The sequence below is a fragment of the Perissodus microlepis genome, chromosome 12 (genome assembly GCF_051167445.1).
Source record: "Perissodus microlepis isolate ML-2025 ecotype Zambia chromosome 12, ASM5116744v1, whole genome shotgun sequence".
Classification (NCBI taxonomy): Eukaryota; Metazoa; Chordata; class Actinopteri; order Cichliformes; family Cichlidae; genus Perissodus; species Perissodus microlepis.
The window spans coordinates 4,358,594-4,385,307 of record NC_140472.1 but is presented as its reverse complement, the minus strand read 5'-3'; the positions used below and the strand labels follow the sequence as shown (position 1 = coordinate 4,385,307).

At 40.8% G+C, this 26,714-nt stretch overlaps 1 protein-coding gene across 13 annotated transcripts in view; it reads right to left on the bottom strand.

Annotated features, from left to right (window-relative positions):
• Window positions 1-1,432: 1,432 nt before the first annotated feature.
• Window positions 1,433-26,714, bottom strand: part of arvcfb (ARVCF delta catenin family member b) — a 257,350-nt gene continuing 232,068 nt past the window's right edge. For 10 of the 13 annotated variants that reach the window (XM_084945737.1, XM_084945742.1, XM_084945736.1 and 7 more), the window contains 9 exons: window positions 20,230-20,357; window positions 17,788-17,938; window positions 16,624-16,816; window positions 15,641-15,752; window positions 15,235-15,322; window positions 12,624-12,677; window positions 10,643-10,734; window positions 7,994-8,106; window positions 1,433-4,342 (listed from right to left, as the gene is read on the bottom strand). In XM_084945737.1, coding sequence (XP_084801863.1) covers window positions 8,005-8,106; window positions 10,643-10,734; window positions 12,624-12,677; window positions 15,235-15,322; window positions 15,641-15,752; window positions 16,624-16,816; window positions 17,788-17,938; window positions 20,230-20,357 — 920 coding nt within the window. In that variant the 3' untranslated portion in view covers window positions 1,433-4,342; window positions 7,994-8,004. The remainder of the gene's footprint in view (window positions 4,343-7,993; window positions 8,107-10,642; window positions 10,735-12,623; window positions 12,678-15,234; window positions 15,323-15,640; window positions 15,753-16,623; window positions 16,817-17,787; window positions 17,939-20,229; window positions 20,358-26,714) is intronic. The other 3 variants (XM_084945743.1, XM_084945741.1, XM_084945744.1) reach the window with 3 other exon arrangements.

Sequence of the window (26,714 nt, the reverse complement as noted above, 5' to 3'; positions counted from 1 at the left end):
ATGATGGCTATTAGATCTAGGATCCTGGTTGTGGTGCATCCTGTGTAGTGACACAGCTTATTGAGAGGACTGACTGAGTTAATGTTATTTGTTCCACGTGTGCCCAGTGAGCTGAAGGGTGTATATGCGCAAATTCCTTTGCCAAAGGTTAACACATGTATGTGTACTTGACCAAAAAAAGTCCTGTTTTTCTGAATTAGTAAAATAGTGAGATCGTAATTTTTAAAAAATGGCCTTCTTGTTCTGAATTCACACAATATCTTAAAATCCCCAAAGAGCCTCCTTTGACTTGAAAGCTTGATTTCATTCAGAATAAAGACCCTCTTGCTTAGATTTCTGTTTTCTTTGGGTACAGATTTAAAACACTAACACTGGGAGATACCAGCATCTTTGTCTCTTGAACAGTTTAAGCTCTTGGTTCAGTTACAAATGGAAAACATTAATTTTGTAAGGTTTAAAAGAGGGACTCCCCCCTCATGTACCCCACAGTGGTTTGTTCCACTGCCTACCATTCCCTAAAGGATGAACAATGTGTGAGATACTATTTTCCTACTTCGTACAGGTAAATATGTTTACCATTGTAACCAGACTATGTCTTATTACAGCGCCATTATCTGACTTGTGCTTCACTGGGGCCCCATACTGTTAAAGGGCCGCTGGAGGCTGGAAGTCTGTGCACATTAATAACTTTATAACTCAATGTTCAACTGCTTTTGTTTGGTCCTTATTTTTGATATAAATTTATTTCCCACGGGTCCGTCCACCCCATTTCAAGACCTCTGGATATGGCCCTGCTTCTGAGCTTCCACATGGCCGGGCTAAATGCATTTTAGATGATTGGCCTTATAAAGCTCACAGAAAATGTCCAGTGAGCGGCAGTTCTCTGGGTGAAAATGCATCGTTGATGACAGAAGTCATAAAGGTCAGAGGAGAGCAGTCTGACTGCTTTAAGCTGACATGAGCATCTCTACACCATGACGTGCAGAACCTTGAATCAGAAGACATCAGTCAGCTAAGAACAGGAAACTGAGGCTACAGTTCACACAGGTTCATCAGAATTGGACAGTTGGTCAGATGAGTCCTGATTTCTGAGCACGTTCCTCATGTACACTCACCGGACTCTCCCCATGTTTTAAATGATTATTGTGTTGAAGTAAATTTTAAGTTAATGTGAACATTCCTGGTGTAACAGAAAGCATTTTATCAGGAAGGTGATTTCAATACCATGATGAAATACATTTCGGAATTTTGCTATCCCACTTGGTATCAACAATCCACTCAGTAATTTTCATTGAAAATATTTCTTTGGTTGAAAGGTAGTTCCACAGTAAAATGTTCCCTGTGAGCATTAAATGAAACTCCAATGTGAGTGAATAACCTGGGTGGATTCATCACACATGATATAAAACAAGACTCGGAGCAGAGCAAAGCGTTCTTTCCAGGCATGATTTATTGAAAACACACCAAATTTATATTCTACAAACCAGTATTTTTCCGTTATGTTTAACAAGCGTAATAATTGCCTCTGGGTATTAGTAAAATTAACATACATTCTGTCACTGTGGCATCGCCTCTGCTCGCTACGAAAGCATTAACAACTGTACTCCTCTAGGAAATCAAACCAATTCTTCCAACGAGTCTATCTTTTTAAAAGTTTATAATACAATGTAATAGAGGGCAGAAAGCCACCAACAGTCTAAACTACTCAGGGGCTGGGAGTGGGTGAGGGTCGGGCTGGGTGTGGTGGTGGTGATGATGCAGGATCCATGAAGTGATGGGTGGAGTAGAGGGAAAAATGAGAAGAGGGGCTGACAGGGGGGGAGGAGAAGGTGAACATAGGGAATGGAGAGATGACAGCTGAAGGGGAGGAATAGAGTTTATATAAAACACTTATCTTTATCTACCATGGAAAAGGTTAAGGCACATGATAGGTACAAACACATCTGCTACTGAGTAGTACAGTTACTTTATTTTGACGGTCTTGATTCAGATATATCTACACAGGTAGGCCTGTTTGATTTAACGTGTGTGTGTCCATGTTTATTTTGTAAATGTACATAAGGGCAGCACATCCACAAAACCTAAACCCCCTGTTTGTTTGTTTTTTTTTAAATGTGTGTAAATACAACTCCAGATCCTTTGGTTGTGGTACTGCGTAGTGCAGTTAGGAACAGACAGTCATGTGGGTCTAATGACAGCACACACGTCTGAGGACACACACACACGAAAGGGATGCTGGGTATTATCATGTTTTCTTTTTTAACTTGTGAAAATAAAATTTATACAATAAGTTGTTTGTTTTGTAGTTCATTGATTTTTACCACAACGTACATCTTTATAAACACTGTGTAAAATATGCAAGCTTCATAGAGTCACATACGTCACAAAGAAAAGTCAGACTTGAACGCAGGCACATGCCATTCGCCTTGATGACGCACGAGTGATACAACCTCAGATTGGATTCTCTTCCACGGCCCTTTTCTTGCATCTCAGCTGCCCACCCTGTAACGCTGTAAAAATATATACTATATGGTCAAACTTGATGTTTGAATTTGTACAGAGGGATGCAACCTTCTTTTGTTGTTGTTTTGCCTCTAACCCCACCTAATCATCCACCTGCACACTCTTCCTGCACACGAAGGACTTAGTTAATATCCGAATGACGTCACACAAAAAAAAAAAGGCGACAAAATTAAAAAAAACAAAACAAAACCTGGCACTTGGAAAGAATAGAATATAAACATCTGTACAGATTTTTCTTCATGCTCACGACTGAATATTTCTCTTTAAGATGCACTGGTGTCGGAGAGTTGATGGTACTTGCTTGGGGAAAGAAACGCGACTTTCATTAACACTGCCACCTCTTATCAAGCTGTGTGACCTCTGACCCCTCCAGAGAGATGAAGTCAAACACAGATGCATCGCCTTCATAAAGAAAACTGCAGATAAATTTTGTTTTTCCTGTAACATTTTTTTTCAACATAAAATATAAATAGGTGATCGGCTGTGTAACGATAACTGACATACATTTAAGTTACGTGGTTATTTCTTGCTTACAAACATGATGAACTTCTATCAAATGAGATGTGCTTTCCAAACAATGTGATATTAATATACAACTAAGAAGTCAGTAAATGTCATTTTCGCCTTCATTTTTCTTTTTCTTTTTTTGTTCCTTTTGAGCCTAATATACATTTACATAAAACCCAACAACAAAAAAAAAAAAACCAAATCCTTTTTGGATCCATCTTTCCAACAAAAAAGAACTTATGCCTGTCTTTTCAAAAGCACAAATCATTTATAAACAAAAACTCTTATATCCTCTTTAATACACATCATTGACATACAGCAACCAGCTGGGAAACCATGAAACTGCATCACTACGCAAACCTGGTGGTTACACACGTAATCACGGCTCTGTGAAGAAAAGTCGACACGCCGCCTGGCTCATTTGTGTCGACCACAGTTAAACAGGAAGTCTTTGTTGCTTTTGTTTCCATTTTCTCTTACTTTTGTGATGCAGTGCAAACAGAAACATCATCCCGTGTACTCACTATGTCACTTGCCTTCCTCCAGACTAGAACTTGCAGACTCCTCAGACTTTATAAAAATGGACATCAATCACCAGTTTGACACATTTGATATCAAAGCAAGGCTTTGAAATAACTTTATATAACTTTTTTTTTTTCTTCAAAAAACACAGTGAACCCAAATGGATTTTAAGTTCATGGTGGGTTCTGCTGGGAGTACACGTTTTGCCACTATGCTACAGTTCTTCTTAGGCTCGCTTTCTTTCCTTTTCCATCCCATCAAACAAACATTCGGTGACCTTCAAACACATCTGTTCCAACCCATCACATCAAAATACCAGACTCTGATACTCTCCACAACCTACAAAATTTGATGCAGGCTAAAATAAAAGAACATTTTATTCCTCCATCAGGTTTCTCTCCAACATACATCCCATTTCTCCTTTCTTTGCTTACTTCACTTTCCCCATCACATATCCATCGTTCCGCCGGCATCGGTCTCGGTCTGTTTTTTGTCACTGGTTGCGCTCAACAAGAGTCAGAACTGTAAAATTCACATGATGTCCAGTGGGAATGTTGATATGACAAAGTAGTAGGAGTAGTCTCTTTTTCTTTTCTTTTCTTTTTTAAATTTTCTCTGAAAAGCATGACTGAATGCTGGCTGCTGCTGGGTAGTTGCCGTTGTGATCGTTATTTTTTTGTGAAATCCCCTTTTTCTGTACAAAGTCCAACTCCAAAGATGAGTTCCATGTGAAATGGCAGTGGTGATATGGGAGATCCTCTTCTAGCGTCACACAGTTGCTATTTTAAGCCTGAAGCACATGGACAAGAGAGACAATCAGTTTAAAGCAACAGTAAATGATGAGCTTCAGTACAAAATGCCCCCCCCCCCCAAAAAAAAAAAAATTATCAGTGATAAAAATCTGAATACTTCAATTTTAAATTATTTAAAGGACATGACTGGCAACATTTCATATTCCCACTCTTGTCTGTAGAGCCCATTAAAAGACATTTTTCATTTAAAATAATTCCCTGCTCAATTTTTTGGATTTCTAGCTTTTTGGTTTAGTATTTCTGCTCTTACAAAATAGTTTCCACTCATAAGTGGAAGCTACTGAACTCCATATGCTCCAGGCACAATCCAGCTGCTAGACAGATTTGTGCGAGTTCGTGAATTCAAACCAGAGGCAAATGAAGAATTTTAAACTTGACAGCAAACATCAGTTTTTCTTTCAACGTTTCTATGTTTTGCTTCCAAGTAGCCAAATAAAATCATTACAGCTTTAACCACAGCTTCACCTTAGTTCACTTAGTGAATGTGAAACTTTTGCAATTGCAATTAGGAACGAAACACTGCGTCATAAACAGTGTTTTTAGCATGAGTTTCGCTATTTAAGTCACATATCCAAATGTTAGTGTTAGGCCACTATATTTGTATGTAAGATAAGCTACTGTATGTTGACAGCATTCAGCTCTTATTACTATGAAAAAAAAAAAACATGAGTTAAGTTATTAAGTTTGCAAATTCTTTAGCTAACTAGCATGCTAACACCTCGCTAACAATAACTTAATTACAGCAAACTAGACATATGGTGCCTAAATTACCTTGTAACCAAGAAAATATTAATGTTTTTAGGGACCATATGTTAGCGTTTCACTACTTGGTTCTGAATCCTGTGTAGGGATGTGCGCAATTACTCAACTAGGCTAGTGTTCTAGCTGGCTAATTGTCGCTGTTGTCACTAGTCTGTACCAGACTTACTAGTAATTTAATGTAATTGTTAACAATTTTAATTGAGGCCAATGCCGTAAATTATTGTGTACCAAATGTTAAGCAGCCATCTGCCAGCAGATGGCACAATGCTGTAGAGAAACACGATAAATCTGTTAATCCAGGCCTCATCTCTTTGTTAACACTATTGATCGCTTTCTCCAAAAGATGGATGGGCTCTCCCTTAGAGTAGAGTTGCTACTCCTTTCACACCATATTTAACATCGGTTTAAGTGTCTTTGTTCTTCACTGTCTGTCTAGAGAATAACGTGTAATATTGATAATGCAGGATGCGAGGTGCTGCACAGTTAAGCAGCATGATTCATTATTGTAGAATGTGAGTAATGGTTTAAAATGGCTTTGTTATTAGTTTTTGACATTTTCCATTAAACATTTCTCAAATTTAAGTTATTTTTTGAGTGTTTCTTAGTTTTAGACTAGTTGGCCTGTCTAATTTTCCAAGGTTAGTCGACTAAGAAATCAGTCACCAGGTGCATCCCTAATCCTGTGGCATACTTTTATATCCTAGTATTTAGTATTTAAGTATTTAGAGGACATGACATTGTCTTCTGTCACTGTCCCTGGATGAATGTGTGTCTATTATAACACATAGCAGTAAATAGCAAATGTGTGCATGCATCTATCTCAGCTGCTAGTGTACTGTGCAGGGACATCAGTGGGACAACAAGACAAAAAAATATCACCAGCCATTTCCTTAAAAATATCACACCAAAACAGATTTTCTCAGCGTTGAAACAGCATGTTACTATTAAAAGTTGTGAATGCTAATTTGAATCTCTTTCTTGTCAGCAATCATATGGCATTATCACAGCACTTGAAAAATTGTGTCACTCTTAAAGCGTCAATCATGTCAATCCAGATGGAGAATGCAGGCGAGAGACAGCAAAACAGATGCTTAATGTGCTGTGTGAAATCCTGCGTGCGCTAAATGAAGTGAAGACGACTCACCTGATGATTCATCCTTATCATTACCTGTAGCTGGAAATTACAACAAATACCAAAAACCATACCATTCTATCTAAGATCTAGCCTTTGAAGTATTTCCTACGACAGTACGTTGGATGGAGATGAAAGAACTGAATGGCCAGTGATGAACATGACTGAGATAAAATGCTGTCAACGAAAAAGGCAGTGAGGTCTGACATGAGGATTCTGGCAGAGGAGAGGACGACAGCAGTGAGGCAGTTACTAAAGCTCACCCAGATCAGCTTAAATGGTCAATCACACTCTAAAGAAAACTGTTGCTAATGTACTGTAACTAGTAAATGCACACAAAACACACCCAAGTTGTTCCAGACGATTTCTTGGATGAGGAACTGCTTCTTCTACCCAGCACATTTAATGAACTGGGTATGCCTAGAGTGTCATTTCCTGACATTTGTGTCCTCCTCTATTTTGCTTTACAAGGAAAACGAACAACCAAGTAACATCTGCTTTAGGAGACAGGCTGGGTGGCAGCTGGTACGATCACACAAACTCTAAGCAGAAGACTTTAAGTGGTGTCTGGGACAGTTTTTTGTGAAAGCGTTATTTTGTCTGTGCCTTTCCGGTTGTTGGATTTCAGTTTTGCGTTCTGTGACGGTGACGACACCAGCAGAGCACTTTTGGCAGCACACTGACAAAAAACAAAACAAAACAAAAACTGGGTATCGGTTGTGTTACAGTGTGACACCTACAGGTCCTAAGCAAGCATCCATGTTTAAGGATGCTACTAATGTACGGTACATGACTGTTTAGAGAGGCTTCTAATGAAACATTTATCTCTAATGGTGAAAAACAGCATTTAAACAAACGGTAGTAGAGATGTGTTTGATTCTCTCTCAACCACAGAAAAGTTTCTTTCTGTAACTTACACACAATATGATAATCTAAGTTACATAAGCCTATTTGAAATCACTCATACCAGAAATTTAAACACAAAACTTTCAAATCATCTACTTCAGATCTTAAAATATATCCACTCGGAATCGTATCTCCTCTCCAAACACAATATATGGGAGTGCAAACTTGTGTGGGTTCCTGCATATTATACACACTGATTTCTGCCATCAGCTTATCAACTTGCATGAGTTCTTTATCTGAAATCGTCTCGCTTTGACCCGAGATATGTCGTGTACGACAACTGCAGACATAGTGTGTGTGTGTGTGCGCGCATATATCTTTTTCTTTTTCCTTGCTGCTTTTCATCAAGGCAAAACAGAGTCCCTGGAGCATCTCTCTAGAGTGCAGAAGAATGATTCCCCTTCATCATTTGCTGCCAATTTCAGCAAAGACTGTCAGGGGGAAGCAATGAGTGAGGATAGGTCTACATTTGAATGAGACGGGTGGTGCTGAATTATGAACAGAGGACCAGCACCACCCTTCTTTTTATGTGATACAGAGAGTAGAAGTTTTTTGGGGGAGGTTTAAATATTAACCATTTGTTTTTGTTGCACTTGCAAATTCTACGCAAAACAAATCCTCAAAAGTTGTTTACAATGTCATTTCTATGCAAAGAAAGAGGTGATTTCTCCACCTGACTGATCTGGGTGCAGGGTGACAGCAAGTCTACATGACAAAGTGTGAGAGAGGAAAACAGGCAGAAATGAGGAGCAAACGGAGGATGAAAAGGATGCAACATGAAAGGTGCGAGGACTTTCTCCTGTTTGTGATTTCAATTTTTCAGACCTACCATGCATGCATTTAGACCCAGGAGTCAACAGGCTGGGGCTTAACATCACAAGCGTCCACCAGACTGACTGCAGGCCTGTTACTCCTGATATAGTGTTTCCTATTTGTGTCATTCTGTAGCCAAAGGAGCACGGGTTAAAAAACAAAACACAGTCAAACATAAAAAGAGGTCAATACATTTCACATGTATACTCCTGCTTAAATACACATGCATCCAAGATCAGAGAAGCCGGTGTTAGTTCCCTGCCTTAAGGAAAGCTTGGAAAGAACTCGGGTTGATTACAAAACAGCGAACCAGAACATGCAAAAGAAAGAGGGAAGAGAGCGCGTTTTGGTAGCCAAGTTGCATTCAAAGCGGGCTGAACACCTCTGGGAAGTACAGGCAGCAGACTTAAAAGACAGCTTTGGAGTGATGCTAGCAGGCCTGTACACTCTGAAGACAAACACAACTGTTTGCTGTGATTACCGCCGCCTTCTGAGCTGAATAAAGTGTTTGTGCTTTTAAGATGTGACACTATATCTTTAGCTCCAGTTAGCCTAAATATAGTTGTCACTGAAATATACTTCAGAAGCTGCTACACTTATTGTTGTTATTCTGCCTTCTGAATGAATGAGAAGTTTAGCTTTACTTTGTTCACTCAGCTGAAAAGCCTGAAACCCAAACTGTGATCGGTCCTATTATTTGCCCACGGTATGTCCACCACTACTAGCAATAATGGTGTCGTTAATCAGGACTTGACACCTATATTCTTAAAACTTTGGTTTTAACTCATTTAAATAATGTCAGTGTAGGGAAAAATCTGTTCAAATCAGAGGTGATGATAGAGCCTGGAGTCCAGCACAACTTTCCTGCTGGAACGCCCAAAACAAGATTATTTTTACACTAGATTGTCATTCTCTTAAGGACTCAAAAACAACTACATTTAATAAATGTTAGAGAAATTCGTTTACATTTTGTGTGTCTGTAAATATTGGCCAATATATTAAGTGACCAAATATCGATCTAAGAGCCCACAAAATAACTTAAAACTGACAGGAAACTTTCAGACAACTTGACATAGTGATTATACGTGTGTGATTATACGTGCTACACTGAACACATCCGAGAATAGGAGGTGGGATAATTTGAAAACTTCAGCCACAGAGAGCAGAGAAACATTGCTTTTCCCCATTACAGTGACGTCCTGAATATGAACATACATTTTAAAGAACATTTTAGTCCTCAGATAAGATAACACAGAATGCAAGGCCCAACTTTAAACCTATATAACAAATAATAACAAAGAAAAAAAAAATAATAAAATAAAAAGTTTACTCTGTAAGAAAGAACATGCGCCCATGCTCAATCCAACAAACTTGCCTTACAATAGCTTACAGGTAGTTTATGATAGCTAATGCTAACAAACAGGTGTTTGGTACTGGCATAACTGAGGCAGGTCACCAAGTCTGAGGCCGATCTTACACTGCCATGTTTGTAGTACTGCTTAAAATACCAGCACTGCAAAAATAAAGTTTATGATCTCACAATGGACCTAGGTGCCCTTTAACCTCTTTTTTATTAGCTGCCTGTTGCAAACAAACTGTAGGCGGCGTTGCTTCTGTGCTCACATCCTGAGCGATGTGTTGAGATGACCGTCAGAAGGACATCATCTCTCTGTGACATTATAGAGAGCAAAGAGTAGAAGAAGCTGTCTGAAATGAAGCACAGCACTGTGAAGCCAGAAACTTTGGCTCACGGGGATTACTTACACGTACACTGCGCTCATTATCTGAATGTTTGGCTATGCTGAATATGAACATCTACAATTTTAAACAGCAAAGAGAAAATGAGGAGCAGCTACGTACACATGAATTAAAAATGGCTACATTGTAATTTTATGCACCTTAAACTATGATACTGTTACCCACTTCACGCAAATATCAAGCTAATATTCTAGTTGGACTTTAGATAAAAACAACAAAACTACATATTTTAATCTGAAAGGTAACTTTAAATCACTTTAACACCAAAATATAATCATGTGCTAGTTTTGGAGAAACAAATATGTGAAAATACATCAAACATCTAAGCTGAATCATTCATTTTTGAGCCTCGAGGGCTAATCCCATCCATATTGTGTTAACGAAGATGAAAAATAAACAGCGTAAAGTACTTGAAAATCATCTGATGCATAAATGCCATCCTCTGAGGCCACTAGCCCGTGACTCTGCTTTGAGGCTGGATTGCCGATCAGCTTAACACGCTGTTGTGTGATGTGTGTGTATAATCAGCAGACGACCATTCGATAACACGGCGGTCTGCTCATCGCCAAGGCAAGGGTCGTCTCCACAAGGAGCACTTGTTGGCGGTTCTTTTAATCAGTCTCAGATTAATTACTTTACAGACTCCAAATGCTTACACTCAATTAACTGCTAGCTCACAGATCTGAGGCTGTCCACAGCGCTCAGCTGCGGTGGCACTATTAGCAGAGAACGACAACTTCCAGCCTCTTTAAAGAATCGATAGGATTAACAGCCTCTAATGAGGACCACCATTGAAAACAAAAAGAGAGAGAGAGACGAAGAGGACGTGATGATATTTCAATGAGGCATCATTATCTCGTTGTCTATTCCCTGTTCCCCCAGGAGATCAGAAGAGCTCTGTCCATACCTTTAATGGTTCCCGTTCTGTCAGGTCCACCGAACCGTCGCCGGTCTTGTATTTGCAGTCTTTGTCCCTCTGGTCAATGGTAGAGTAACCATCTAATGAGGTCAGAGAACAATTGTCAGATAATTCCTCTGTTTCCCTGATTATCATTGAACTGAGACAAATAGTTTAGAAATGTATTTTAAACTGTGTGAAGAGGCAGCTTTTCTGAGTGCCAGGAAAGAAGAGGAGACTACACGTGCCTCCAAATTCTCAAGCCTCTTTCACACATGAACTTTGGATAATTTAAATTCTACAGTAGTCCTTTCTCACGTGTAAGACACGCTTAAAAGAAAGCAGTCCATGTGATTTAGGTGGGGGAGATGCTGGAGCAACGTGTAGAAGACAGGACACATGACGCCCACCTGCTGGAGGTGAATGCACTGGAATATTAACAGCACGATGTGCACACGACTGCAACCCGACATCACACAGACTAGTGCTAGGGAGCTAGCTAATGCCTGATGTGACTCTGTCAGACATTTGCATTCTCACGTGCACCTCTGCTGGGAAAGTCCTAGAAAAGGTCAGAGCTGCAGTGCACGTGTGAAAGCAGTTTCTGCTGCTATAAACCTGCCAGTACTCGTGTTACTTACCCTCAGTGCGTCTCAAACAAAACACATCAAGCAGGTGAGATATTAAGCGTGTCCTTAGAACAGGCCTTTAAATGTGTTTTATGCATTCTGTAGCCTGGGGCATTTTATTTATCAAGTCTCAGAGTAGAGGATGTCACTTCTAGGGGTAATGCTGTTTTTAAAGTGCCTTGCATTTCGCTTAGTCACATAAATCATGTAACTAAATCTACTATATGCAATATAATAAGTACACTAACAAAAATAATCAGCAGATTAACGCTTTTATCTTCTCTGGACTAAAGGCTGTACATAAAAGATGGCATGGCCTTGGGGTCTCAAAAGGGAGGCCAGTGTGGAAATGCCTTAAACTTGCACTCTCTTCAATTAGGAGAAGAAAAAGTTCAAACTTTCTATGGGTTTCAGTGTTTACTGTACAGTCATCATAAGCCATCACCCATCAGTTCAGTAAATGTTTGTGATGAGGTAAAAATGTGCATTTGAGTTTTAAATACCATCATTTTTTTTTTTTTAATTTATTGCTTAAAAATGTTTTGTGTAATTTATTTAGGTTTTTCGGGGGGTGTCACCCTGATGTGCCGAGGGTTCTGAGTTCTACCTTCTTCAATCAGGAGAAGCACTCCTCCTGATTAAAAGTCAGCACAGAAACCATCATAAATAAGTCTCAAATTCTACTTTGAGGTAAGAGAATATGTAGTCCTGATTTAAATATCTGCACAACTCCTCTGTCGGTTTGTGAGTTGCCTTATAAGGAACACCAGCATTCAATAACACGGAGTCAAAGGTACTTTCAGTTGCTCTCTTATTTCCCAAGGGGTCCCCCACAGTGGCTAGATGAGCATGTTTGATATGGCACAGATTTTATGCTGGATGCCCGTCCTGATGCAACCCTCCTATTTGTAAAAAAATAATCTTATTCTCTGACCATCAGCGATCACAAATGAATACAGGAGAAAGCTACAAAATAGTCAAAGTTGCAAATTACATCTTTAAAACCAAAATGAATCTGCTCTTTAAAGGAAGCACGGTGGAGAATCTATCCTGTGATATTCTAAAAGTATATTCATTAAGTAGTAAGAGAACAACCCAAATCCTTTGGTGTTGAGCTTGTGACACAGGCCCAGCTTAGTACAAACATCTTGTCAAGAGAGGGGTCGTGCATACAGCATCAAAAAGCATCATGTCTGAAGCTCGGTCCAAAGCAGTCATACAAAGTTGAGAGGATTTAGTGGGCGAATTTTCAGATTAAAAAAATATCTTTGACGTCAAATCAGAGGATTGGACTCTGGAGTGAGATCACAGGAGAACTAGCTCTTCCTTGGCTAAGGACTATCATGCAGTCTGGCTCTTACCTGGGCCCAGCTCATCCATAGGTATCATATCACCACTGCCACATTTCCTGGTGCCTGAAAAGCATTCATAGGCCATTTGTACAAAAGCAGCACACACACAAAACTGAGTCACTGAGCCAATGCTGATGCTGCTTTTCAGGGCGATGGTTCTCGGCCAGTGATTGAATAATGCAAACTGAGAGTGGGCAGACATGAGTGCCACGATTCATATGAATGTATGGATGCAAAAATAAAGAAAAAAAAACTGCTGCTATGCTGCTGACTCCTCTGTCAATGAGATGTTTGTTGTTGGGCCAACATACTTCACAAGTCTCCTTCCCACCCCCTTATATACACTGCTGTTACAGAAAACCTCTATCGCAGCACCTTGCAGATGCAGCCATACACGCTGGCTTAAAGTTGAGGACATTTTCTTTATCCCTGACACCATTACGCCAGTCAAAAACTCAGTCTCTATAAATCCAGCTCTTAACTTTTTAAAATTCTTTATTAATGTTTTTTTGGACCAAGGTTTTTGTTAACAGCAGCAGTATGCTTTCTGAAGTTGTAGTTTACCATTTTATGTGCTTTATTTTTTAACCGCTATGGACAAAAGCATTACTGCGACATTTCACACCAAAGCGTCACCATGAGGAGGATGAAAGTAGTAGCAATGTGCAAACACTGCGCTTCAATATAGCCACGAGGTGGGGAAAAAGCATACATGTCCCCAGCAAGTAACACACACTGAGTCAGATGCTTGCTCCAGTAATCATTAGCACTTGGTTTGAACCTGCTTTGAGGACTCCAGGGGTAGGGTTACTCCATGTAAATGTCCACCAATAAACATGTTGTGCTAATGTTGTGCTGTAATTTGGGTATGCAAACTTAAATAGTGACAATGTTATCAAATCCAGTGACCCCCCCCCAAAAAAAAAAAACTAAAACAAAACTAAACCATGTTATTAAGAAGTTACCTGGATAATATTTTCCTTCAGTGTAGTAAACATGGGACTCTTGCTACCACAAATGACAGCACGTGTGTATTCATCCTTGGCAAAAAATAGTCCAGTAGTTCATTTTGTATAACAAAGGACAGGATCTACACCATAGGTGTCAAACTCTGGCCCGCGGGCCAAATTTGGCCCGCAGCCTAATTACATTTGGCCCGCGAAGCCATACCAAATTACTATCAGAGCTGGCCTACTGGTATTATCCAGCTAATATATATATCGTTTAGTATTAAGCTTTGCTTGTTCCATATTCAGTTTTTCAGCAAAACTTATTTGAGTCCATAAGAAAAGATTCATTCTTATATCTGGAGGAAGATTTTGTTTTTCAATAAATATTAATGTTAGCCCGCGACTTTGTTCCAGTTTTGAATTTTGGCCCACTGTGTATTTGAGTTTGACACCCCTGATCTACACTATCCAGCTGATGTTTGTAATTATTGCTTTTTTTTCTTCTTCTTCTTCTTTTTTTTTTTTTTTTAAATTGAACTGATCAACTTTAGTGTATTTTAAAATATTAAGGTCTTCGCATGAAATAGCTTAGTGTGAATATGCACATTTTTTAAAAAAGGAGATGGGTTGCAAAGCGGCCTGGAGATTTGCGCTAAATATAACCATGTCAAAGCATCCTAATTAGTACTACCTATATTGGTATCAACTAAGCCATTAGCTGTTAACCTCCTAGGACCTGGCGTCCACATATGTGGACATCACATTTTGGGTTGTCTAGACCAAAATCCTTAATTTTGCTCTGCAAGGGCCGGATATCCACTTATGAGGACATCATACTGCCACTGTTCTATCGAAATTTAAAGCGAATGTCCTCATATGTGGATCTTATTTTTCTCAGGAACAAAAATCAGGTAAAAAAAAAAATTCACATAACTCTTTGTTTTTACATGGCTCAGGTCCCAATCAGCCCAAATAGCAAAGAGAAATAAAAAAAAGCATGCCATGACAGAGTTCGGGTCTTAGAAGGTTAAGGTCTGGGACTTCTATCTGCCACGACTACTAACTGAGAGTAACTTCATGGTCAGCATGACAGTGAGCTCACTGTCAGTTTTGGAGTTCTTGAAAATGGGGGAGGGGGGCACCTTCTATCATCAGTCTGATGGCTTGTTCCCACTGGACGGGTAATTCATCCCATATAATGGGAAGCAAATTAAAACATCTGCAGCTAATGAGACTGTTCCCATTGGATGGGTATAAAACATAACTTGACAACTTGAAGAGACAGAGATTTATCATTCGCTCCTCGAGGTTGACAGAACAGTGAAAAGCAAATCAGCAACTTGACAAAAGGGTGCGAGGACCTTAAATTAAAAAAACAAAACATATGGAGGTCATATGGAGTAGTTACTGCACACATGAAACACTAAAAAAAGGATGTAGCTACTGTCTTTATTTTGATCTTAGATTTTTGAGGATTACACATGTGACAAGAGACCTAACATTATTCATCTCGTTCTTCATGAGGTGAATAGGTGGACTACTTTCTAATGAGCTACACAACAATGTCACTGAAGTGGTCTTCATTTTCCCCTGACCTTGTCCTACCCCCTTTAGTCCTCGAAACAGACACAAACAGCAGCATACAATCTACCACACACGCGCTGACTGACCTTGGTTCTTCTCCATCAGCGGCAGAGTGGTGTCATCGTAGCCCGGCTTGCCGTTCTTGGTTGCTTTAGGAGTGGCCGTCACAGTGAGCTGAGAGAGGAGAGGGAGCAGGAAGCACATCGTAACGTCATAATACAGATCAAACAGTTCCCAGTATGGAAAGACTGAACTTTCTCACCTAATGTGGGGTACGAACTGAACGCATAACAATTCATAACATTTTACGAGATAAGTATCAGAAATTAATTATGTTGTCTCGATGATGTAAACATGATATTGGTAACAGCTTGATTCAAATTTTAGTCGGTGGAGATTTATTGTTTACAAAACATTCTTTCAACCTTCTGAGCGAACAATAACAACACTCTGGATTGACATTATTTGTAAAGGACGACTTTGGTTCCATACCTGGAAGTGGCTTTTGTTCCACCCGTCCTTGGTCAACGCGTTCCTCAGCTCCTTATAACTCCACACTGTCTGCAGCACATGGGAAGCTGCCTTCGTTTCACGTGCTGATTGGCTGAAGAGGGCCCCCCCCCCATCCAAAAAGGAGGAAATTAGTTAGAAGAAGTAACTAGATCAATTACCGTCAGTAACCTCACCTAATCACAAAACGGTAACAGCTGGGCGTGCTGGCTAGGCACCGCTGCAATCAATCTCTTCATTCAAAGACTTTTGAGTTCCCCGGGCAGTTTCAGGGTCTAGTTTTTAATTCACAGCCAGATGAATACACATTGCCTTTCATTAGCTACCTCTGAGCCACCAGTATTAATTATATGTGGGTGCGAGGGAGGGGGCTCACTTCAAAGAAAGCTAATCTCATGAGGCTGAGAGGAAACACTAGCTATTTGGTTTGTGAATAAACTATGTATATTCATGCTTGTTAGAGTGACTCTGGATGATCAATACATCACCGCACAAGGACGGGCCTTTGAAAAGTGCATTTAAAATGTGGAGTGGCTCTAATACGCCTTTATTTGCAGTGAGTAACAATGTGGTTATACAAGACACCTCTTGAAAATATCAGCCTGAATATCTTAATTTTTTCTACTAGTTGCTGAGTACAACTGAGACACCCACTGTAAGAACGGCCTCCACTTCTAAAAGCCTGTTTATTAATGTGAGGTGGGCAGTGGTGTCTGTAGCCAAGCTCGCGCCGTCACAAGACGCGTTACATTATTAATCCTCCATGAATACTAATATGAAGGCTCATGATGAAATTGCATACAAGGTCATACTATAATTATGTCTCAGTAGTAAGGCCACACCTCATGCAGAGCTTATATGGATAAGAGCATGCTGCTTCAGTTTGACTCAGTGAAGAAAAGGGGAACGCAGTCATAGAGCAACGTCAATGCAATATTTGTCCGAGTGTACTTAAAAAATCTTACCTGGTCCTATTGATGGCGACCAGTTTCTCGATGGCCTGGGCCTGGATGAGGGAGCGTGCGTTTTCAGAGCTGTCGGTGACGATCTCGTGAATGGTATTGAGGATGGCCACCACAGTGTCCTCCTCCAGGTTCTTGGCTGGTCGCTGCTGACCGCTGGGCAGGTTGCTCACCAAGTCCCGCATGGCATAACTTCCTATACGGTGAATTAGTGTTTAAGGTTAACCAGGTGACAGTGACAGGGAGAATAAGAGTCAAACACAAAGCACTTTGAGAGCACAAACCTCCAGCAGCTCCCTTCCTGGGCAGTATTTCCTTTTCAGGAAGTTTCTCAATTTTAAGGCTTTGTGTCAAATTTCCCAAAATAAATCATTAAGCTGACCTCGGAGACTTTGGTGGATGTAAAGCTAATTTTAATGGATTAATAAGACCCCACTCTACAGTGTTACAAAGTTTGATCAGAATTCATTAAAAACTGTTTGTGAGCTGTTGTGCTTATAGTCAGATGGATGACACGCATGCAAAAACACAACCTCCTTGGCTGAGGTAATTAACATCTTCAAAATGAGTAATAAATCAGGTTACATCTTAGCAAGTCAGGTCTTGTGAGTCTCGTAAAATTGCATGAATAGAACAGTTTGTCCAAAAGCTTGCATTTAATAACATTTGTGTTATTCGTTTTTAACATTTTTTTTTAAATGTCAGTTCTTCTTTAATGACACTCTAGTGTCCACTTGTAACACTGACATGTAGGAATCTGAGTAATGAAAATACACAAACTCTCAAACGCAGCAGCTTCACATTTTCTATGTGCCCGTCAATAAAGTGACACCCTTTCTAATGTGATTCCAGACTTATGAAACAAAGTCTACAATCCTTCCATGTAAAAATGCTTTCCCATCAATTTAAAGTAGCGAGATGAACGGCGTATACGATGAGATGCAATGGGGGGAGCTGCGTCATAGAATCATAACTGCATTCCCACCAACTAGTGGTCAGAACATGCAGGCATGTTAGAATTATTTTATGAAAAAACTTGTTAGCCTTTTAAACAATGTGGTTCAAATCGTTCACAGAATAATAGCAAACCTTCATTGGTATTACTGCAGTAGTCATCCAAAATAACATCAACAACAACAACTGTGTGGCTTTGCTAATTGTTTGTACCGATTAGATCCTTGTTGCGGCGGTCAATGGACAGGTTGCGCAGAGCGATGGCCACAGCTCGGACCACCTTGTCAGAGTCAGAGCGCAGCAGCTCCACCAGGATGGGAAGACCTTTCTCCTTCCGCACTGTGGCTCGGATGTAGCTGGACCACTGAAGGGCAAAAGAAGGGCATGCTGTGAGTGCTTTTTATATTCTTTAGAATTTTATATAAGTACTTGAATCAGCCCTAATATCAGTGCACATCCTTTCATTTGAGGCCCCGAGGTAAGTCCCACTGAGGAGCCTAGTGGATCTCTGTGACACCAGCACAGAGGGCGAAGACACTTCTGCAATATTCTCCACCCGTGCATGGCCATGCACACTCAGAAAGTCGTTCTGTAACTACAAGGCAGCTCATCACTGCTCCTTAGGCATAAGTAATTCACAACATCACACAGTGGGGCTCTGAATGGACATGTGATATAATTTGTCTTAATTTAAACATCAGTAGATTTTACTTCTCATTTTTTTGTAACATGAAACATTAAGCTTGACATAAAAGGGTTTCTTCCTCCCAGTGCTGATAACCCAAGAGATGTAATTAGGCAGAGGACAGTCAAAGCTGAGCCACCAGGTGGCAGTAGTAAGCCTTGGAAATCAGGGAAATCTTCCCTGTGGTACTAAGCAGAAGCAAAGAATGAGGAGGATTTCAAGCAGAAGCTCTGATATCCTCTGAGAGAGCAGGACACTCTTTGTCCAGCTCCCAGATGTGACAGTCTGGTGTGTTAGCAGCTCCACAGGTTACTGTTAGCCTGCTCAGGCGTTCTGATCATGCTTACCAGGGAAAACATCTAACAGGAAAGAGTTTTTCCACCTCCAAATACTCACCTTAGCTAAAAATCACTACATCTGAATTATTAAAAACATTCAATGAGAAACTCAGAGCTGAATCTGATCTAACGAAACAAGAGGAAAGAAAAGGATCAATCAAGATTTCAGGTGATTTTCCTCACGTCTCTGAGGGCTTTTTGCTGCTGATGAAATCTGAGGACTGAAAGATGTATTTACAGTCTGACACTTGGGTGTTAAGAGAAGAGCTTTTGCGATAATGCTGCCGTGGGCTGAATACAGCCCATCTGCTGGAAAACATAAGTGACCGCTCTTGCCCGAGGTGCTGCGCGTAAACTGGCAGCTGACTACCAGCCGTCCCTGTTGATATTTCACTACTGCCTGCAAGCCAGACAGCAGCTCCACAGATGCTCTAACTGGAATAAATGTGTAGACCTGACTGGACAGCTTCTCATCTAATCCATCATCAGAAGCAAAAACCTACGAGAGATGAGAGTGCTGGATAACAGATACAACACTTATCTAATATTATTCCACCTTGATGGTTATCAATACCCACCCTGTCTTGTGCTGCTGTCATGTTGATTTAGAGCTACTTAAATTGTTGGATCCCATTCTAAATGTATCTACACTTAATTTAGCTTCAATCTCCATCACAGAAACAGCCATATACTAACAATACTATTTATAGCATTAGCCTTAACATTGCTGTTTTCACCTTTCTGCAACCAGCCAGCAATACATTGTGCATGAGCTACCTAGAGCGAGCTTTAGTTTCCACACACATACTTTGGCCCTTAGAAGGCAGTCAACACATTCTCATCCCAGCGTGTCAACTACTTTGCTTGGGTTGTGGTTAGGGTTCAAAGTTGCCCTCTGTTGAAAAATGGCACTCTGTGTATTTAAACGTGACACCAAGGACTTCACAAGAATCCATACACACCATTCAGGCATAACAGTATCACTAATATCCTGTTGGTTCTCCTTTTGCTGCCAAAACAGCCGTGACCCATCGAGATATGGACTCAACTAAACTCTTGGAGAGTGTCCGGCACCAAGATGTTAGCAACAGATCATTGAAGTCCTGTAAGCTGTGAGGTGGGGGCTCCCATGGCTGCCCATGACCCTGTTGCTGGTTCCCCACTGTTCCTTCCTTGAACACCCGACAAGTGCTGCAGTTATGGAGATGCTCTGATCGAGTTGTCTAGCCATCATAATGTAACCCTTGTCAAACTTTATAAAATAAAACTCGATAAAATGTTCTCTTTCCCCCTGATATATCCCACCTACTAACAGGCGCCATGATGAAGAGTTAATCAGTGTTCTTCACTTCACCTGTCAGCAGTCATAGCCTGACATTGTGTATGACAAGTGGGGAGTAACAGATCCATCTTATTATTACAAAAAACCTGCAGTCATGGCACAGCCGTTATACACCACCAGCATCAACAAAAGAACAGTGTTTGTCTCCCAGGGAGGGAGAGCAGACTTGGTCTTTTTGCTACCATCGCAGGACATGTACAAGGTTAAACATGAGGACAGAAGCAGTAAAAATATAAATGAGGAAGAAAAAAAGCCAACGGGATACGGTAACACCCCAACCCAGTACTCACAGTCCACTGTCCAGCGCTGAGGTTTTGCAGAGCCCCAGCAGCTGCCTCTAGGGTGTTATAGTTCTGGCTCTCGGTCAGCAGAGAGAGGTAGAGCCTCACCACCTCTGGCTGATACAGCAGCTCAAAGCCTGCAGGGAAATACAGAGAAACAAACACACTGGTTAGAATCGGTAGCCAGAAAGATAGGCTAGTTAGGCTGTGTGAAGGTGCTGAGGTCTAACTCTGTCCGTAAGAAATGTACTTTGGCGCAGCAAAACAGGAAAAGACGCTTGGGTTTGCCATAATGCACAACACCTCTGATGATAGCACACAACCTTGACACAAAATGCCACAAAATTTGGACCGCAGTTCTTTCTGCAAACTTTTGAAAATGTTCCTGAGGACAAAACTATGCAAAACAGTGTTAGGAGCTGAAACCCACTGTGTCTATGTGGTTTTAAACAGCCTACAACTCCTTTATGAAGAAAAGCTGGAGCAGCGCCTAGTAAATTTCCACTTAGCAATACTAAAGCACTACCATTGAAAACACTTCAGAATTATAAATGAGGAGAACAGAAGAAGGAGAGGTTATTGATCCGACAGCCCTCACCAAACCCAGGGTATTTGAGAGGGAGGTTTATCTCGCTAGCACATAAGACATTCCAGCACAGTCAATCATTAGGCCTCCCTCTGATGGAAATGTAATTATATTATCAGCTATTAGACAGAGCAGGCACAGGGAGAGGCCGAGGTGTCGGATCGCATCAAATCAAATGTATTCATCCAAGGTTTTTCTTATTTTGCACTAACAAATGACTTACAGGGGACCAAAATGACACTTTTCTGATTCAGTGGATGAATAGACACAATGATCTGCTCATCTTACTGGAGGGGGCAGGTCACATAGAGAGGGAACACACCCAACAGATTTTGATGACTTGACCGAAACACTTCTTTCCAGTTTTGAAGAACCAGCTATATTCTGCAAAGGAAGCACTCCACCTCATCTAATCTAAACAAAGCTAGAACTAATGCAACAGTGTTTCAATACAGGGGGCGCAAACAGCTTTTACCCACGCAGGCTTTAACAGACTTCTGCAGCCCAGATAACAAGCTAACTGAAGCTTTAAAATCAGCTTTTACAGAAACACAGCTTCCTTCCTATCCTCAACAGGAGTGCACGTGCAATTTTAAATCCTTCTTCTATCCCTCAGGTCCAAATGAAAGGATATATAACCCGCTGCTTCTTCCCATGTGCTCTGAGGCCAGTAATTCCAAGGTTCGATTTGAAAAGCTCCGTATTATAGGAGCTGGGATGCACAGTAACCCCGTTTGATTAATGTGCGCAGGTTCACGAGGCTCTTGGTACATTCTTGAAATGTAGAAAAAGATTTCTTTCCTTTTCTAATGTGACTTGGGCCCACATATAAAATCAGCAGTCAAAACCCATAAAAAGGCATCTTACGGTAATGTACCCTCTTTTTATTGACTCACTTTTTTTAGTAGGAGACTAAAAATAGAGGAGAGTATCATTTTTGTGCTCAAGAAGTACAAGATAAACACATAAACTGACATTTGTGCTTCTAAATCCACATCTCACACTCATAATTTGCAGAGAGCGGAAGCCATAGTGCTCTGACTGCCAGATTTCAAACACAGCAACATAGTAGTTAACACTCAAAAAGCGGGGTTTTCTTCCCCGAGACGCTTCCCCGTGAGATCACTCGACCAGAGGGCGTGTGGGAGGAACTGCCAGACTGGGAGATCGCTACTGGAGGTGCTGCTCCAGAAGTTACTTTCAAAAATGAAGCAGAGTGAGGAGCAGACTACCCCCCGAGTTGTAATCACGTGCTAAAACATGAATCACTTTTTTTTCTCAGGGGCTACGCAAGAAAGGGGGTGGGTGGGTGGGGATTACAAACCAGACACTCAGCAACATTCTTCACGCGCCTCATATTTCTGGGCCTACTGGGTGCACACTCAGCAAACTGGAACCTATGAAGCAGGCAGTCTTGTTGACAGACATTTCATCTCCAAAGCAGATTCTCTTTACACAAAATGTCAGCCACGTTAAACCTTTGGAAGCTTTTTCTGCACTCCAAAACTGTGCATACTATGGCTCTTTCTTTTCCTGTAACATAATCTGCAAATCCACACTCCCTCCATCTTGAAATTCTTGGGGTTTTGGTCTGGCACCCAAGCGAAGAGACTTATGAAATTGGAGTTTTACAAATGAAAGACATGCACAGTTCAACAAAGGAGATGAAAATGGAGGGAGAAATTCACTAAGCGTTTAAACTAAATCCTTTAGCCTTAGTGGAATTTTCTCACTGTTGAGATGTTAAGTATCTCTGCCAGACCCTTTTACTCAGCAGTTTTTAGAAAGGGCTTAATGTCAGCACCAAGTCCCCGAGGTCTTTACTAATTAGTGCAAGCCAGGTCAAGTTCTGTTGGCAACTGTACACTGAAGTGTTGTTGTTGTCGTCAGTCATCTCCTGCTTGCCTTTTGGCCCGCTGTTGTCAGTTTGTTAGGCAGAATTACAGTTTGGACACGGAGATGAGCTGTCAGTGTGACGTGACCTTGGCTCAGGGCAACCCACAGCCCTATCGTCTGTGACAGACTGCAAACACGGTGAGATTACTTGAATATGATGGATTCAATCCTGAGGTGTAGCATGGAGAACATGCAAATCGACTTCTGAGTTTCCCCATTTTTCAACTATATAGCTAACTAAAGTTAAGCACTAGTAATTTATACTTCTCTTGCTAGTACAGAGAAGTATCAAAATCTTTTAGCAAAGCAGATTAAATGCAAGATCATGTAAATACAAGCCAAAGCCTGGTATTTAAATGTTAAACATATGCTAGCACAATGTACTTTAATCTGCGATAATCTCCAAAAATGTGTGTGTTGATTTTTTTGGCAAACTGATAATGGAACGAAAAAGTTCCTCTAAGCTGTAATTTTAGTTTTTGCTTCTTTCTGTTTGTTTTTCTTTATTGTTGTTTTTACAGCCTACAATTTTACTGCAATTTCACAACACTCATCGGTGCGGTTTCCCATAGCAGCACACGTCTGTTTGTAGCAGGCTGCAGCCTCTCAGGAAGAACAAAAGCAAGTAGATCCCCGTAGACTGCCCTGTTAATATACCTCACCTCAGTGTGCTTACAGCCTAGTACCAACAATGCTTTTGGTAGCCATAACCATTTCCCCCTTCATAACAAATGTAACTAAACTTAGCAGCATCTACCAGGCCTCACTAATTAGTTACTTAACTGGACCTCTTAGCACCCTGCATGATATTGTTGCCTTCAGGAGTATCTGACAAATAGCGCAAGGTGTGAGGTGCAGCTTTCAAGTCAATGATGAGACCAGAGGGTGAAAGAAAATATTTACTTTGCACAGGGATGGAAGTGAATGTAGGTCAACATTTGGACTAACATTTGACATCTTACTAGTCGTAATTTTATCTGTTATACCAGGGGTGTCAAACATAAGACCCAGGGGCCTGAATCAGCCCAGTAAAGACTCTAAACTGATACAAAACTGATACATACTGTTGAAATTACAATATGTTGTTGTTACATAAAGATATCTCAGGGATTAAATGTGTAGTTAAACTTCTTTTCACTGACAGAAAAGAGTTTCACTGGTCCAGCCCACTTAAGATAAAATGAGTTTGACTTCCCTGCTTTACACCACACAAAAGACTCCCGCGGAGCTCTGCTCTGAAGTCAGTGCGTGGTGCAAACACACAAACACTGTCACACACAAACACAGAACGGCACAGTCAGTAACAAGCTCGTCCCTAAATGAGGTGAGAGGGGAGGAGAGGCGAGTTACTTTTCCAAGTAGACGACAATGGCGACAACTCCTCCAATCGAGGTGGAGCTCAATTATCACTGGAGAGAGGGAGCTCTGTGGGGCCGCGGTGCATGAAAACTGGGTTAGAAATGAAGTTAAGTTGAAGTGATTGAGTGACGCTCGGTGCAGAGCTATAGCATTAATTCAGTTCAAGTGCTCACACTATTACCTTCGCAGGCTGTGACAGGCCGGTAAATGATAATGGATTAACTGATGAGCAAGGTAGCAACGCACACACGAATCCACACGCAGCACATGTATGTGAGCATAATGAAGGCGCTTCTCTCCGATTCACACACTCATCGACTCGGTTCTCCAGAGCAATTTGCCTTGCTCTCAGACAGTTTGCTGCATTCAGGCAGAACTCGATACATACCTCTTCAAACAGCTCCATACACGCACACAAACACATCAAGACCTTGTGATGAAAGCGATGTTCATCGACCAGTCCCGACTAGATCAAGAACACGGTCTCCTTCTGCATCCTGTAAGCACTCTATTTATTCACTGCTCCATTTCCAATACACTAGGAGCACGCAACACTTCCATCTGAACAGGAAGGACATGATGCCCCATCACTTTTTACAACTCATAGGAGAGAGTCAGAGGGGGATAAAGAGAGTGGCAGGCAGAAAAATAGAAAACAGCAAGAAAAAAGAAAGCATCTCTTATAACATACTGAAGTAATTTTCACATAACAGCTTTTTCCTGTTACTCTCATTGTAAAACAGCTCCGATTGAGCATCAGAGAAACATGAGGACGTGGAAGGCAAAGTAAAAAAAAGTCCGGAGAAATAGCTCATAATGCTAGACTGACTACAGGATGACCTTCTCTTCCCGGATACATAAATCAGACCACCGCAGTGGGGAAGCCTCAAGTCGTCGAGTCTCCACTCTTATACGCGTTTAACCCTGCCAGTCCTCTTTATATTTATACCTCCTTATATAAGTACAAGCAGGCACATGGGAGAGTGCTACAGTGCTAATGAAGACTTCCGCAGGGCAGAGCCATAGCACGGCGACAGCTAAAACAGCACATCATTAAAAGTGGTACGCCACCAACATAATAATGGTCACGACTCTCTGGAGTTCATTAAAAACTAAAAGGTAAACGGTGGAGCCGTGTAAACAAAACAAGGAAATTGGCAGGCTGTGCAGAGGCAATTCCAGTCGTACAGCGTTTGAAAATTGCGCTTTGTTGTTATTGTTGTTGCTTGGAGGAGCACCAGATGGATGGAGTTTACACACTGTGTCAGTTTTTCAAAACATGATTGATAGTAAGAATTAGACCGGCCGGAATTTATGCAATTTATCCGTCAATTACAGGAGGCCTGCTTTAACCTCCTAGGACCTGGCATCCACATATGTGGACATCACATTTTGGGTTATTTAGACCAAAATACTCAATTTTGCTCTACAAGGGCCTGATATCTACTTACGAGGACATTATACTGCTACTGTTCTATTTAAATTTTAAATGAATATCCTCATATGTGGCTCTCATTTTTCTTAGAAACAAAAATCAGGTAAAAAAAAAAAAAAAATCTGGTTATTCTTTGTTTTTACATTCATCAGGTCCCAATCAGCCCAAATATCAAAGAGAAATTAAAAATGCATGCCGTGGAAGAGTTCGGGTCTTAGGAGGTTAAAGGTGGTCAGTGGGCCCATGTTTCTGATCACACAGAGAAGCTGCTGTAGCAAAAATTCGATGGTTGTGATCTGCACAGGAGATCTGCTCGACTAAGATCAGACCTTTGATCGAGAGGTGTTGCGTGATGCTGCACAAGGTAGCAAAGTGACCATGCTGACATCTATCCAGTCCAAAGTAGGAGGAGCAACAATTAAGGTGTCTTAAATTGCTGGGCTCAACTGCGATGTCCTACAACCTAGAAATATGTCTACTTGGTAGGAATGGATGGCAGTATCTGTGGGGACTAATACAGTAGATGCTTCCTTTTCAGTGAAGGTGAAATATTACATGGACATGTAGTGAATGTTAGAGAAGTGGAAATCCCATTTGTATGCTCAAGATGCATCTTAACCCTTTAAAGCTGGTTGGAGCGGACACGCTCCATTTTGCGTAACTATTTTTAAATCCCGGTAGCACTGCAACCACGTAAGCTAGCGCAATAATTTTTTTTGCATATGAAACCGGAGGAGTTGTACTTACATCTTATGCCATCAGCTTGTCCTAGGTCACAGTTTCCTTCCACATATAGCTTTGCAAAAACTGCATAAAAAGCACTTGCAGCAACAAAAACATAATATTCCAGAAACGCGCTTTGCCGATCCGATCAGCTGTTTGTAACACTTCCTACGTCCATCAGCGTGAACTATCACATGTCCGGCATGACCTGCCCGAAACCGGAAGTGACGTCATTTTGCGGAAATGTAGTTTTTTACCATCGTGGCCTTATGAGCCTATACTTGTGTTTTTAAAAGTTATGTTTGACTTTATGACTTTCTGTGTCGTTTCTGGGATGCTGGGGACTCATATTGCACTGCTGGAAATATTTTATTTTGATGCATATGCTGTTTTTTTTTGCAAATTTGCACTATAATATATTTTTTCATTTTTCCTGCAGTATATGAAAATTGGTGTATCTCAAAAATAAAACTATGAAGACACTTAAAATAAATT